The sequence below is a fragment of the Cataglyphis hispanica genome, chromosome 1 (assembly GCF_021464435.1).
Source record: "Cataglyphis hispanica isolate Lineage 1 chromosome 1, ULB_Chis1_1.0, whole genome shotgun sequence".
Lineage (NCBI taxonomy): Eukaryota > Metazoa > Arthropoda > Insecta > Hymenoptera > Formicidae > Cataglyphis > Cataglyphis hispanica.
Genome location: NC_065954.1, coordinates 16,587,551 through 16,604,383, shown reverse-complemented (window position 1 = coordinate 16,604,383; position 16,833 = coordinate 16,587,551). Strand labels below are relative to the sequence as shown.

Here is a 16,833-nt window from a genome sequence, read left to right as displayed (position 1 = left end):
TTAAAAATTTTTTTAAATCTCCAAAAATCGCACACAAATACATTTTCAATTTGCTCAGACCTCAAATCGTAGATTTATAAAAAATTTAAAAACAGAATGTTAAACACATTGATATCGGCTAGAGAAATCAATCACATAATTTTTCGATCATTCATTTCAACAATTATATTCGCGGATGCGAAATATTTCACCAACCTGTTAGTCGTGTAATGCCTTTCAAAGTTCTTAATGAGCATCTTGTACACTCCATCCGGAGTCGGCGGGTTGCTGCAGGCATCTCCCATGGAGCACCTACCTCCATTGAGATCTTGCCACATTACCATAGGAACTTCCCACAATCCTGGATAGGATCTCGTGGGACAGGGTGGTATCATGCAGTCATGGAAGAGCTTGTAATCCAGCGTGTACGGCCAACTGGGCGGTCGATTCTCGTAAATTGGCATGGAAGAGTCGTATGTGAAGTTTGTGTCCCACAGCATCTTGAACATATTGTTTCCTCCGACCTGCAACACAAAACAATGTTACATAGCAATAATTTGCTTTCTTGAACGGTGAAGAAGTTCTTCGTAATCTTATAAAAGAGATCTCATTGATAAGAAGATTATACCACCAATATCAAATTTTTTTTTTCTACTTTTAATCTTAATTTTTAAACTGACATCTACCTTAATATTTTAAATAATAAAATCACTCCCTTTTACAACTATTTTATTTATAATTATTTTTTTAAATTTCCAAATTGTTTTCTGTCTATTTGAAGTTCAAAATAAAAGCTTTTAATTTTTATATAAATTAAACATATTGAGATTCTATAGATGTCATAAATATGAAAAAATTGAAGTTAAAAATAGAAACAAACTTTCCACTCGAATAACCGCATGTCTCTTTTTAGCGTATATAATATTTCTCAATATTATATAATGTTGATAAATATAGTTTAAATTACCGATAAGAAGGGAGCTCTCATTCCTCTGACGTCCTCCAGCTTGACGCCTCCGTACGCAGCCAGAATTTCACGCTGTCCAGCAACTTCTCGCGCCCACTTTCGCGCCGAAAATTGTTCACCGAAACTGTGCCTGTCGCGAGGATTTATCATCATATCGATCACTCAAGTAATAAAGAATTAACTTTTACGGCACACGAATCCTAAAATGGATGACGATACCCGTCGTAAAAACTTTTCTTTCTTTTTTTTTTTTATTACATAAAGTCATTTAGCACACATTTCATTGAAATGTTACTTTTATAAAACGACAATATCAAAAACTAAATCATAAGATATTTAAATCGATTTTAAATCAAGAAAAGATAAAAATAATTTTATAAGAATCAAATTATTATAACATTATAATTTTTATATCAGTTCTTGAAATTTTAATGCATGTAGAGCACATCGGAAAATTAAAAAGATACGACAATTACGTTGCGAAAATCACTTCTAGATCTATTTGAATTGTTATTCAAATTAACATGGTGAGATCTGTGGGATATTCTGCATATGAAATGAGATAAAAGTCCTCGAACAGTGTCGTCACCCTAATTAAGAAACGTTGCGCGAAGAGCGAAAGCGATTTATCAATCGATCCAACAAGCAACAGCAAAACAAGCCAGCGTTAATTTCGACACCAAAGAACGGCAATATGAGGAAAAGCGATAATTGTTTGGTGACTTTAATGATCGTAATTAATTTGCACCTGTCCGCGTATTGTTAATGCGCTAATGATACGAATGATTGAAGAATAAGCGTGATTTCTCGAAATTGTGAATTGTGTATTGATTATAAAAACAAGAAAATTTTGGAAATTCCAATAATTAATTTACTAACTTTGTACATTTTTGTCTATTCGCTATCGTCAAAATGGCTCAATTATAATAAAATCGTTTAAGCTTGATATTTATTTTATAATTGACGTGTAATATAAATACATTAAATTACACGATTTACATATTTTATTCAAATTAAAAAAAAAAATTGTAAAAATGTAATCAATAAATAATAAATTAGTTATAAACATCAAATAATAAGCCATAAATATACAACAAAGTCATAAATATACAACAGATTCATAGAATATCTTATAAAATCATTTGATACAGCTAAGCAATATCAACAATCATAAGATTATTTACATATCACTCGTGCGAGATTCTTTTAATAAAACATAACCGAGAATCATGCTATTTAGCGCGGTGACGATCCTCGCAGATCGTCGTATTCGATTACTTACGAGACCGTGTGGGAAGCAATCTCGTGGCCCGAGGCATAGAGATTTTGAACCTGGCTGTAATCGGTCCATTCATGAGACACATAGAAGGTGGCCGAGATGGGACAACCATTGGGATTCTTCCGTCCCTTCTCGAATAGGTCGGTGTAGAGACCCTTGTTCAAGTCGTTCACGGAATCGTCGAAAGTTAGGAGAACAATTTGCGGTATCTCCTCCGGCAAGTAGTCACCTGTTCGTTTCAGGATCCAGGGCACGAAGAGAGAAAGAAAGAGAGAGGAAATGGACACAATGGAAAAATCGGGACACGCGTTCGAGATCATATTGAAATGTATGTTGAATTTTGTAGAATATTTTTTTGCGAACATATCGGTGTGATAGGTTTTTTTTTGAGCGTTTTTTTTTTTTACATGGCATATATGTGTGTGTGTGTGAAGATGTACCAGTTAGAGTAGCGCGTGATGGGAATGAGGAATATAATGAGGCGTGAAAAAGAGAGAAAGAGAACAACAGAAGTTAGTACGCGTCATATATTAGTATGCGACGCAGGTGTCGTACGCACCTGGTGAAACCGCGTGTTTTACGGCATGTCATTATCAGACCTCGCGATTCTAGAGATCATCAATCTCACGTTCGTTGAAGATTCGCAATTGCGGTTTTACCGAGTGTGTACGATAATTTGCGTTTTCGTCATTTCCACGAGGGATCCTCCAATTGTACGGCTGCTAATTTCAAAGATAAGAGCTGTTTTTAAAATAAACAAGCAAAAATTTCTAAACAATTTTCTTTCAAGAATTATTTAAGAATCTAAAGACAAGGGTGGAAAACTTTAAAAAATCTCGAAATTTTTAGAATCTGAAGATTAAAGAGAATCTAGAATTCTAAGAGCTTTCTTAAATCCAAGAATGGCAACAAACAAAAAATTTAATACTTAAATGTCCAGTCTGAGATTGCATCGAATTGCAGGATCCTTCGCAGGCAAGTCGTTTCTCGATTGAACGTCTGTCCGAGACATTTCGATCTTCGTCAGGAAGATGATCGAGTGAACAGATGCGATAGTAGAAATCAGACGATGAGATGATTGAGCCTCGTTCCTTCACTTTTGGTTAAAACAGCAGCGCGATATGCCACACACTCCCGGTGTTAATAAAAAAACCTATGTTTGCATCCCGTCTTGAACTTACGAGACAGTGTGAGACGCCATTTCGTGGCCGTCTGCATAGAGATTTTGCACCTGGCTATAGTCTGTCCATTCGTGCGAGACGTAAAAGGTCGCCGAGATTGGACAGCCGTTCGGATTCTTACGGCCGTTTTCGAACAGTTCGCTGTACAGGGGTTTGTTAAGGTCGTTTACGGCGTCGTCGAAAGTAAGCAGAACGATCTGTGGCGTCTGCACAACCGGAATACCACCTGTACGTCATAGTTTCATCGTGTAGTTCGTGAATAGAATCGGCCGACACTGACGCGTCACGCGCGCCGCGCGTTTCTACAGTAGATATATCGCTGAATGATCAACGAAACTGATATGTCATTGCTCAGTGAAATCGAAAAAATTTTTATTCCTATTTTTATAATATTTAATGTAATATAATCGCGCATTTTTTCGAAAACAGGAACACGAAAGTACCGATTTCTCTACGCGCCGATTACGATATTTTAAATTAAAATCATCATTTACTGAAGATAGTAAATTATTCGGAAATGTGTTATCTTGCCAGAATCATCTCGATATCTTTTTTTTTTATTACGGCAATTTTAACTACACTGTTTATGTAAAATTAACAGTAATTGCAAATTAAAATCTCAATTAAAATTTTTTAATTAATAAATATTTATATTTACATATATATGTATGTATATAAAAATTAAGGTTTTTAGCCAATAATTATTCTTATTATTTTCTTTATTTATTTTATTTTCTTATTATTTGCTTTATTCACGTATTTACTTCTATTTATCGACTTATATATTAAATACATCCCCTGGACCTGAAGACTGTTTAGAATCCAGAAAGGACATGTCAATTATTCTCAAAAGTGACAATTTTCCATAAATATTAAAAAAAGCATAATAAAAAAGAGCATAAATATTAAAAAAAAGAATTAAATAAAAATTTGAAAAATAAAAATTTCAACAGCAAGAAGATCGCGAGATATGCTTCACTTATTCACGAATTGGTACAAACATAATTTTCTCGACAAGTTATATCTTTCGGCGAAAGTAAAACGTAATGTTCAACGATCGCGGCAACAAGATCGAAATTTTAACGGCCATATTTTACGCGTAAAGCGAATAATCGGGTGTTGGGCTGGTTAAGCGTGGTTCCGACGAATGCCTTCCGCGAATGCAAATTGCTTTCAATTTCGAAGGGCGACGCACGCTACGAGGCGGCGTATCGTATCGGGCGGTAGATCTGTTTCACTTTCGAGCGTACCATGTAACGGTCGACGTGTATGTAACGTTAGAGAATCGGAGAAAGTCACGGCGAGACCCCGACTACGTCTAAACCATACGTCAAACTTAATAAACATTCGCGGCGCGCGATCCGCTTGCGTCACCCGTGAATTTTTCGCCGACCAGCGCATTTCTCACGCCGGATAATCGATTTGTCGTTGATTGATCGAGGACGAGAATTCTTCGAACGAGATATTCACCACACTGGACGATATATCGTCCTACTTCCTTATTTACATTCAGCTGGCTAACGTCCCAACTTGCGGCACGCGGAATGCAAACTTTTCCGTCTTATGTCTTCTAGTTTGCACAACGTCACTTCCGGTCTACTTAAGCAGCCAGAGGAATCGAATTGATCAGTGGTTCAAATCATTTTCGTGGCAAATCACGTTGGACGTATTTAAGTTTCATAATCTCTCTGATTTACTTTAATCGCATCTTGAGAAATTGAATTTACCTCTTCTTGAGTCGAAAGTAGAAAGAGTTATAAATTTAGGTCAAAATTATCCGACAATTTCGACTAAAGTCGAATGATGGTGCGGTGGTCTCTATAAAAATCCGATTGTCATTATGGCGCTTAATTACCTGGGATATCGGAGCCTCCGCAGTTACAATCTGGAAGTAAGCAGACATCCTTGCGACACTTTGCCGCAGGTTTGTCTACTTGAGGCGTCGGATAAATCGTCGCCGGTCTCGACGGTGGATGCCTGTAAATGTCAACGAACTCCTGCGCCTTCGAAACTATTTCGGTGGACGGTTTCAAGGTAGGTCGCGATCGTCTGAAAACATTAAATGTTTCACAAAACAATTAACAAGTAATATAATAATTAATTCTTTCTAATTTAATTATTTGTTTAAATTATTAAATAGGTATTATTTGTTATTTTTATTTCCAATACAATCAATAAATTTATGTACGCTAAATTCGACAAAAAGCGCAGTACGTTTATCAAAATCAATCTCAACGAGTTTTTATCAAATTTCACGTTCTGGGAAAAATCATTGAAAGCAAATAGTCTCGCAGTATCGTGTCTCATCGCAGAACGTTCGCAGAACTGTATTAGTGGTATCGTACATCAGCTAGATTGTTGCTTCGTTGAAGAAAGTGATTCGATAATGAACTTACGGCGGTGCCGTGCCCCGATGGATCTGCTGCGGTCGACCTCGGCTGGAAAAGAAGAGAAGCAAAATTGGAGCATAAGATAAGATCCGAAGGATTTCCGGCTGCGCGTGGATGAAGAAAATTGTGCGTTTAAACTACGTGGCAGAGAAAGCGCGTAAGCGAACGAGGGACGTCGTTTTGCCGGCGAAATCGGGTCTCGGCCGACGGAAATCGGGACAGGGCCGTTCTTCTCACGTTTTGCGCCATGCGCACAAATCTTTCATCTAACGACAAAATGAAAGTTCTCTTTCTCCGCTCGTCCGAAAATCGTACGAAAGAGAATTTTCAATATGCTGAGCAATCGCTGATAAAACCGCTTCGTAGAAGAAATAAAAGTTAGTTCAGACAAAAATAGATTGTACTCGTTTTCATCAACTCATTCATTCAATTTATTTTAAATTATAATGAAGAGATTATCCATATTTTATATCTAAAAAAATAGGCCAAAAAGGTCTACTATACAAATATTCGACTAAACGCTTTTTAATTCTTTCATTTTTGATATATATCATTAATTTTTATTGCGGGGTATTAATTAAAAGCGTAGAGAAATAATTAAAATTGTACCTCGGCGCATTGACGGTGTAAGGTCTGCTGGTCGTGCTGGGAGTTTGCGTGCTCGTAGTTAGCGGTATGAAGGTATCGACGATGACATTCGGAGTTGTTACATGGACTACGGGATGGCTGAGCTGATTTGTCCTGCATCGTAAATAAATTAATAAAATCACATAAAATTGTATGGATTTCTCTTTTCAATACAACTGTGGTGTAATTTTTGTCTTTATACCCGGATTCACGCAAATAAAGAAAAGATTAAGATAAGCGAGATAAGCGAAGTCTTGAATTGAACTTTATACTCGCACGGCGACTATTTTTAATGATGATTAGCTCGAGCGTATGAAAGTCGGTATATTTAGATGATAAATCATGGTGAGGAAAATACATCCATTAGCAACGACGCAATAAAATGCAACATGAGAGAATATTATTTATAATTTATTAAAGTAATATGAAAAGTTCAAGAAAGAATTATATTGAAAGAATTTGCCAAATAATCATTAAAAATAATATATATATATATATATATATATATATATATATATATATATATATAAGTGTTGTTATATTATAATATTAAAATTATTAGAATAATAAAAATTAATTCAGATTTGAGATAATTAAGCGATAATTTTCCATTGATAAAAACAATACTTACTTACATCTTTAAAACCAATTATTATATAAATACTTATTACAGGATAAAATAATTATCGAAAATTATTATTATTCTAAATGCGAAGTAGACATTTAGTCCTTTCATAATTTAATTGATCACCGAGTAATTGCAAAGAACAATCGATTAACTGAAAAAAACTTTCTTACCTGAATTGTTGACCGTCGGATATACGGAACTTGTTTTTATTGAGCTGAGCCTGAAAGATAAAACGAAAACCATTTTAAAATATTTTTTCTAGAATAGAGAACGAAATACTTTGTCAATTTCATTCAAATTTTTGCTGCGTGAAATATTTCTTCATACCTGATTTTCATAGATATCGTAATCTTGATTAAGATTGTACTTATCCGCCTCGTTCACGGAGACTTTTTTCGGTTTCTGGTATTGCTTTGTGTTGACTTCGCTAATTTTTACATTTGGTTGCTGCACCGGCACCGATTGATTAATGGTATATTGATTGTAATCTATATAAAGTGATATAAAATTATTACAGGTTGTAATAATTAATAAATGCAAAATTAAAATAAACTCTGCTTATTATTATTATCTTTCGATATTTTAACATTATAAACTTTTTAATATTTTACATATTTAATATATTTTCAATAAAATAAGATTAATTAACAAATTTTAAAAAATTAAACGCAAACTAAAGTATATATAGGGTTGGAGATTTTATTTAATACATATTTTTCAAATGCAATCAAATACTTGAAAAAGTATATAACAAATAAACTATTGTAAGTTATTATCATGAGAATGTGAAGAAATATTTCAAAAATAACTAAAACAGGAATATACGAAAAATTTGATAATCGTATAAGTTTTACTGCTTACCGTCATCCTTGTAAATAGAAACATCGTCATCATAAATTGTATAATATGGATAACTTTGATCTGGATCGCTATAGTAAGCCTTGGATAGGACCGGCGCGACAGTTGAGGCCAGAGTTTTGGCAAGTCTTGGCGATTCAGAGGTTGGAACGGAGGTTCTGAAACATAAAAAATATAAAAAATCACAATAATTTTCACACGATCCTTAGCTTATAAAAGTATCCTTAGCTTATGTCATTATAAAAAATTTTAATCAAAGCAAAGGTATGATTATTGCGCTAGCATAGAAGAAAAGTTTTCGAGGAGAAATCATGGTCAAATTAAAAGTCTTGCCTCATCGGCAAGAGCGACAAACACTACCTTCTCAAGAATGATTTTGTTACCAACCTATAATGAGTCTCGGCTTGGGCACGTGCGTTCACCAGGCTATCCTTCTCTCTCTCCTGAAACATACACGTGACACATCAATCTCAATGGTCACCTTGGAGTTTCATTGAATTGTCATATTCATTGCTAATTAATTAAGTTTATTTCAACATTAAAAGGACGAGTTTATTATTTCCTATTTAATGAGACTTTCTACAGGCTAAGGAATTCTCGATGTTACTCGTAAAACTGTTTATGCGTCCTTATTACATATAACAGCATTAAGAAAAATACATGCATTATCGAAATTGTTTAATTATTCTTATTTAATTATTTATAATTATTACACAAATTATATCATGCATTATTTCTTAAAATATTGTATATAAAATAGATCTTAAAATATTATTGTAATTATTTCAGAGGTTTCCTTAGAGGTTTTTATTTTAAAATGTCAAATTAAATTTTCAAAGTTATAAAAACATGTAGTGCAATAAAACTTTTATATCACGCACAATTTTTATGAAACATTATTGTGATCGGTATTGTTTACATAAATCAAATGATTTCTTTACGCAAAATAGATTTTTCTCTCTCTAATCATGATATACAATATAAAATATTTGAAAAAAATATTTGCATTCTTTTGATGACATTATCTTAATTTATTACACATTTATTACAGATTAAATAAATTTGATTAATATGAATGCATAATTCCATTTAAAAAAATATGCGATAGAACGTTATAGGCGCAAACTTCACTTGTTTAAGATAAAGATAAGGGAAGGTCAAACCATTCTACTCATTATTTCGTAAAAAGTGTAACAAATATTCTAACAAATGAGCCAATATTTTATACCGGGACTCACCGAGATTATATTCCGGCGGAGACCATCGCGGTCGCGTTGCACTTGACCGATTGTCGAAGGTTGTCCCCGGTATACTCGTTGCTGCCGATCGTTCTCGAACTCCGACGCAGGACCATACTCGTCCTCATGATAATTCGTCCTGGAGTGCTGACGCTGTCTCAATTGCCTCTCGGTGATCTGTGAGACTGGCGGCGACGTACTCGAAATCGCGATCGGCTGCCTCGGCCGTTGTTGCTGCTCTCGTTGTTGTTGGTCTCGTAATTGTTGCTGCTGCTGTCGTTGTTGCTGCTGTTGATCCTGCAAAGTTTCGATTTTCGCGGATCTACGACCGCGACAATTCGATTTTGAAAGTGATCGATTTGATCGTAAGAAAAAAAAAATATGTCTCTTTCAAAAAACAAGTGTAAAATTAAATAATAAAGTTAAATATCTAAATAATTAAATATCTAATAATCTGAATATATAATTAAATATCTTTTAATATATATTCAATATGTTTAGTGATAGATTGTTTGCGCAAACAAAATATTTAATGACGTTTGTTGTCCTGATGTTTATTTATTAAATTCAACGAATGTTTAATTTAACATAGAATATAATGCATGATAAGCGAGATTCATATATCTTCGTACAAGAGTTGCATAGAAACCTAACAGAAGAGAGAGAAGACAATAATAAATATTCCCAAGTGAGGGGAAGAAATGATCGCAGAATATATAAGTATGTATCTGCTTTCATTTCTACGTCGCGTCGTTTCGAAACTAACGGTGAAACGTCCTTTTCGTTAAAAATCCTCGCAAGGAGAAAGATGTCGTACATCGGCAATTACATACATGATACTCAGAAATTGTCTCTTGCTGAAGTTTTCTTTTTAAATGGCAAGGACACCCGGAATTCGAGATGAAGCGCAGACGGATGAGAAATTCTTTCCCGATTACTCGTATACAATAGATTAATGAATACCCAGGCGAGAAATTGTCCAACTTTGGATTTATATAACTTCGCGGCGCTGCGCCGCTATGTTGCACAAAGAGACTCATTCTCATACAAATTGACCGTACTTTTATTTACACACGTAACGGAGAAAAAGGAATTAATCCTAACATGTGCAATTGCACATTCGCTTCATCTCTCTCGCTATTCCTGCATGTTAGCTTCTCTCGCAATGTTTGTGGAAGTATAATAAGAATATCTCGACGATGTGTTACGAATATATTATATACTTTCTTAAATATTCATATACGTCATTTTAATTTAACGATGATCAATCACGGATTATTGTGCGAAAATAATACAGTAGTGCTTTTTATCGTATTATTTTCTGAACAGAATAATGGTCTCTCGCAGACAAACTCAAGGATTTTTTTCTGTAAAAGTAGCAATTATATCTTAAGTTAAAGTAATCTGCGTTGGAGATTAATGATAATCGAAACGGGGAAAGCAAATCCCGCGAGAATCTGCAGGCGGAACGAGAAGTGGCCTCTACGCAACCAGCTCGTCGCGTTCGAACATATGTTTTACTGACGCGTAAACGTTGTAGATATTTTTTTTTTTTTTCTAACGTCGAGTGCCCGCGAGTGATGCTTATTCGGAGCCGAGAAAACACGACCGCGAGCTCGTTCTGTCGAAACTAACGGCTTTTTTGCGAGTCTCAATCCGTACGAGTCGCAATCCAGTCGCCTTAATCGACCGCGCTCGCGCTATTTCTCTCTCTCTCTCTCACTCTCGCCTTTTTCTCCCATCGGTTGTCGTGAGCGTGGGTGGGTGTACACGTGGCGCGCGATTGTTCCGCAATCGCGTCGAAAATGAAATCTCATCCACGGAATGCGGCACTACTATGTCGCTCTTGTACGTAAATACACGATATTCTCATATTTCTTATGCATTCGTAATAGTATTACCGGTAGATTGTAAAATCAATTTTAAAATAAAATGCAAATATATTAATGCAGATTCGATGTTTGATCGAGATGCGGAATCTAATGTGTTGATGCGCAGTTTGAAAATTACGAAGTTTACGACTTTTGTCGCAAGTACTTTCTAAGGTATTCCATGAAGTATCGAAAGGTAGGATCGGACAAAACTCACCTCTCCAATAGAGGATCCTCCTCAGCCTCCTTGTTAGACGAGTCTCCTCCCGGGCAGCCTACATTTCGCGGCCAATCGCACGTTTGCAAGTCATGACTGGAAGAAGGCAAACAAATTTTTTTTTGTTCTTAATATTGATTACTTATGAACACGTCTTATTAAAGGTCTTACACAATTTCTCACGATTGTCATGTCATTAAAATTACATTTGCGCGACATAAGACGTGTCATTTCCAATTTCGCTAATGTTTTGCAGCGTCACTTTTTATGTAATTTGACACCTTTTCCTCGATTAAGCGAATTATCTTTTACGCCGGCGTTTTTTCCGCTACCTGTCGTGTCGATTAAGTGCTCACCGTGAATAAATGCATAATAAGCGCGCGAAGCTGTTGCGCTTCCGGATTATAATCGGATGATCACAAAAGATATTTTTGGGATCGTTCAAGATATAAACAGTATTGAGATTATATAACGCGATGCGTTCGGAAAAAATCAATTTTTAATTATCGCTTTCTTGCTAAGCTTTTCGTTGGACGGCAATCGTTTAATTAAGTGATAAAATGTCCGAACAGTCGGACGGATTTATGCAATTCGACATCATAGATCAGAACGTTCCCGCGAATTCCGGACAAACACGTTTATCATCGAAAACCGTATTCGGCGTCGCTCCTGTAAAACCGCTGTCACGATCTTTATAGCCGTACTTGGATATCACGTTACCATTAAGCACCTTGGGTTATCTCGACCAGCTTGTCACTCGCACGTATCGGGACGAAGGTGTGGTTGGCTTGGCTGATCGATTTTTTTCCACTAGGATTATATGCTTGCATAAATACACGCATACATATACACACATCATGCATACACATGATCCCCTTTTACCGTGCAAATCCAGACGGCAAATTGAAAGTAATCCAGGATCGTATCTGTTCGCGCTGTTTATACAATCAAAACGAATCTTAAGTATCCGCGAAGAGTTGTTACTTTTTGGCATGCTGTCGATTACTCTATTATGTATTCAAATTCTTTGGAGAATAAGATAATTTAGGGACAGAAAAATAATTAAATAATAATAATTATAAATAAAATATAATATAAAAATAATTATAAATAAAATAATAAAATTAAAAATAATCTAGATTACTAGTAGCTTAATGTTTCAAAAATTAGAAAGGATGTTTTTAAATCTTTATTTTATAAATATAAAAAAATGGAGATTGTAAAATATAAACAAAGGTAATTTTCTTGATACTCGTAAAGATAAATTCCTCTCTTTAGTGTGTTATTATATTATGAGAAGTTCAGACATTTTGTATAATGCTGAAATAAATAACAATTTAAAAAAAAAAATAAGATAATTTTCAAAATAAAATAAAAATATTGATATATAAATAAATAAAACTATCTAAAGACAATTTTCGCAAATAAAATTCAGTTTTTTTGCGTACATGAAATTTGTCACACAATTTTCATAGAACTTTTTCTCTACAACATTATACTCGATTTTGCTTGACTTATTTACATCATTATAAGAAACATTCAGATGATAGTTATCAGTTGATTTTGAGATCCCAGCTTTCATACAATATTGCTAAATTATAAAAACATCAAATCTTTCACATGTATCGAGATGTCAAACTATCTCGTGCATTTTTAAAATAAGTATCTCAAGGAATATGTTTGCAGATTTTTACGGAGTCCGCAATCGCGAGTTCACGGGAAAGCGTGATTTCGTTTGCACGGCGCAGAAATCTCTCACGAATCAACGTAATGCGGCTCTGGGAGCGCGGGACGAGTAGGCGCATCCGGCTGTCTGTGTCTATTGCTGTTCAACAATGCGCGCATAATCTCGATTCAACCAATCTAAGCTTAATTTCACCGAGATTCGGTAATTCGTAGCCATATTAGCTGATCGGTCCGCGAGCGCGTTTCCACGTTTTTTTTTTTTTCCTCAGAGTGTATCTACCGCTTCATGATGATAGTCTAAACGCGGTCGTCAACCTCGCGCAATTATATGCCTGCTTGGCAGAAACTCCGTAACGAGCAGAAGAATTCCTTTCATCTTCTATTATCTAGTATGTAATCTGAGAACCTGGACGAGCTTGATCGTTGAAATTGTTACGTTACGTATGCATTGCGATTTTATAAAGCAAATTACGAATCATATTTTGACAATGACAAAGCACGAGTTTTTTTTTTCATGTATCTTATCTATAGTATTGAATTCACACAAAAAATTTTACAATAAAATTCTATAATAAGCAAATGTAAAATGCACATTCACATATGTGAATCGTGTGTTGGTGGGGAATAAATGTTTAGATAAAATTTTTAATATTTCGACAAGACAAATGTAAATTTCAAAACAGTAATCTTTTGCAATAAAATATTAAAACAATATTTTTTTTTTTCTAAAATCGTAATTTTCTATGATTGCTTTCAAGATTCAGAATATCAATAAGCAAAGAATTCAAATTCTCTATGTTAAAAAAAATTCTATTTAATTAATTCTAAAAAATATTTAAATGTATTATTGTCGTATTTTTCTTAAGAATCATAATTTTTTTCTATCTCGCACCTGTACATAAGACCTCCCGTACAAGACTCCAGCAAGGCACCACCGAAAACACATACATAATATTGCGTGCAATCGCGCGGATGAGGATAGTATCCAAATTCTTCAGGGCATTCGAAATCTAGAGCTGCCTCATTTCTACTAGCCCTTGCACTTCTCGGAGTATTCCGTTGGCATCCTGAAATACAAAATAAAAAATATATTTTAGTTTAAAATATATTTTAATATATTTTAGTTTAAAATTTAAAACATATATCTCTTAATTAATTAATTCTTAAATCACAATTTAATTAGTTCGTATTATTATATAAGAAACTAAAATCGCGCTCTTCTTCTCCCGAAATATAAATCCAAAATTATCGTCGGATTAAAATTTGTGTCTCTCGTGGCTTTCTATTCGATTACATACTTTGGATTGGACATGCGTTTGATCCTATCGGAGCTTATGTGATTTCCTGTTTAAACTATCCGGTCCTAGATCTCTATGAAATTACGAAATATATTTTTTATGCAGCCCGCATTGCGAAATGGTAAAACAAAGAAAGTCGTAGAAGCAGAACGGATTAACGGGCTCCTTACAGATATATAAAATCGATAATGACTTTAAGATTGACAAAGATTATCTCGTTGTTCCTTATCAAACTATCTTGCACAATAAACTCTTATATATATAATCTTTTGAATAAAGAATTTAAAGTATACAAGATTTTTAATAAAATTCACTAATAGTAAAATATAATTATTTCGTTAAAAAATTATTTTTCTTTTTCTTTTTCATGTGATAACATAATATTTAAGTATATAAAATTATTAAAATAAATTTTCTAAAGTTATTTTTCCATTTCTCAATTTGCAAAAATTTTTTATTTTCTTTAGATCAGCAATGCTTTAACATGCAAATTGAAAATGGTATGACATTAATAATCAAATATACTTTTTCAAAAATACACAATATTTAACATATTCTCCTTTTATTTGACCCATAATTGCGATCCCTATTTAAGAAATAAGCTCTCTCTGCATTATGTACGGGCCAATAAGTTTATCTAGAAACTCAGTATAAATAGAAATTTATTAATTAAAAGGACCAAGTCTGTCAAAACAATGATTATAAGTCTGTAAATTATAACTATGCAATCTATTTATTCTCCGATGTCGAGTCTACCGAGACGAGTTGAGTTGTCGAAATGTCGTAAACATTTTCAGTCTCGAGCGCGGGTACACATGATTGCCTGCTGTATATCATCGCGCACTGCCTGTCGCTCATTCGCGCGTTGAAACGATATATACGATATGCGATAAATGCAACGGTGGCGAATTGTGCAATGGAAAAGTAACCGGATTTTTGGTCGACCTTGCGCTCTCACGCACACTCACTCTCGTCCGAACTCGAGCTCGAGTCGCGGCTATTCTAATGTTCGTGTTTACGCAAACGCGCTACTTGCGAGAAACGCTTTTACAAAGATCTCTTACGAAAATCTTCAAGATCGAGTAAAGTAGAAAATGCATAAACGTGCGTCGCGCGTGGAAAAGCCGCAACAATACCGAGGCATTTAATTTGCCGAACGCGCAACGTAGGAGACACGCACGAGAAAAACGGCGCTCATCTCTCTCGCATTCCTCGGACTTCGCAATCAAGACCTCTCGCAAGAGGAAGTCTCTTTCGCGACGAGGTTTCCCCGCTGATTATAGAGCCGGCTGATTAATAAGCGCTTCTGGAAGCCGACGTAATTGCGGTTTAATGAGAGCGTGCAATCATCATTTCCGAAGGATCGATATTGACGCACCCCGGGAATGTTCGCCGAGCTTATTCGACCTTTCAGTCGCGAATGTAAATGGACAAAGCGAAAATTAATACAACAAAGATGAAGAGCGAGAGATGAAATTGCGAAAACGCTGAGGCAACATTGGAAGATGGGCACGCGTATTCGCGTTTTCCGATATCTCGATGAGACATGAATGGGAACAATGGATTTTTGTTACGTAATATGAACGCTATAAAAGAAAGAGTTCCAAAACCGACATACGGATCTTCTAAACTGATATGTCTCATTCTATTTTTCAATGATCGAATGCTGCACTTTAACAGAGCTGATATAAGTTTGGTTCATTTATCAGAAAACAATAATTTGCGCATTTGATGCATGTTTGTACGCTAAATCATTGACTTGTGTATTTTGAAATTCTTGAAATTTAAAGCTTTTTTATAATTTCTTTAACTAATATATATTATATTAGTATTATTAATTTTATTTCATAACATTACATTATTTTACGCACAAAATTGTTGAATCTGTTTCATTTCCGTTTTCATATTTTCAGCCCAAAGATAAATTGGTATGTGAATTTAAACATTTTTCTTCATAAGAATGCAACTATCGTTATGGTCGACGGTTTCGCTCTTTCCAGAAATCTAGTTTGCACACATTGCAAACGCGGATTACGCACATATAAATGTTAGGCTACACGCGTGGGTGCTCAGCCATGTCTACCGACGTGTTTTAAATGGTCGTTTGTTTCCCATACGGAGAGCACGACGAAACCGAATTATATAATTATCGTCAAACATGGTATATGTATTTAACGACGAGCAATAACGAATTCATCCGATACGCGTGCGAGCGTGCTATCGTAACGGCGATTAAAATTAGGTAACTAGAATGGGAAATGGAGAAAGAGAACTATCAATCGCGCTGGGAAGGAGAGATCGTAAATGCTGAGATTGGTTTCTAAAGAATGCAGCTATAATTAAGCACGCGCGCGTAACCGGAATAGGCTACGAGAAAATTAATTATCCTGTTAATTCTTGATACCCGGTAGATAGGTATATAATGACGACAAGTTATACAGCGTGAGCGAATGCATCTATGACTTTTATATATGAAAAGTTGAAGAATGAGATAGCTGTGTGTTTTTACTCTTAGACAATTTATTTCTTCGTGCGAGAAAATGTGCGTTTATCAAAGTTTTTATCTACATAAATATAAGCTATTTCGAGTGCATTGTTTTTAGGTAAAATTGTA

The 16,833-nt window shown here is 34.8% G+C and overlaps 1 protein-coding gene across 4 annotated transcripts in view; it reads right to left on the bottom strand.

Annotated features, from left to right (window-relative positions):
- Positions 1 to 16,833, bottom strand: part of LOC126848328 (uncharacterized) — a 55,016-nt gene that overhangs the window by 2,122 nt on the left and 36,061 nt on the right. The window contains exons 2-14 of one of the 4 annotated variants that reach the window (XM_050589151.1): positions 13,814 to 13,988; positions 11,236 to 11,331; positions 9,148 to 9,469; positions 8,270 to 8,352; positions 7,913 to 8,067; positions 7,379 to 7,539; positions 7,222 to 7,271; positions 6,406 to 6,537; positions 5,803 to 5,844; positions 5,262 to 5,455; positions 3,407 to 3,632; positions 947 to 1,076; positions 196 to 503 (exon numbers count right to left, since the gene is read on the bottom strand). In XM_050589151.1, coding sequence (XP_050445108.1) covers positions 196 to 503; positions 947 to 1,076; positions 3,407 to 3,632; positions 5,262 to 5,455; positions 5,803 to 5,844; positions 6,406 to 6,537; positions 7,222 to 7,271; positions 7,379 to 7,539; positions 7,913 to 8,067; positions 8,270 to 8,352; positions 9,148 to 9,469; positions 11,236 to 11,331; positions 13,814 to 13,988 — 2,074 coding nt within the window. Of the gene's footprint in view, positions 1 to 195; positions 504 to 946; positions 1,077 to 2,228; positions 2,455 to 3,406; positions 3,633 to 5,261; positions 5,456 to 5,802; positions 5,845 to 6,405; positions 6,538 to 7,221; positions 7,272 to 7,378; positions 7,540 to 7,912; positions 8,068 to 8,269; positions 8,353 to 9,147; positions 9,470 to 11,235; positions 11,332 to 13,813; positions 13,989 to 16,833 lie in introns of all 4 variants that reach the window. The other 3 variants (XM_050589167.1, XM_050589142.1, XM_050589159.1) reach the window with 3 other exon arrangements.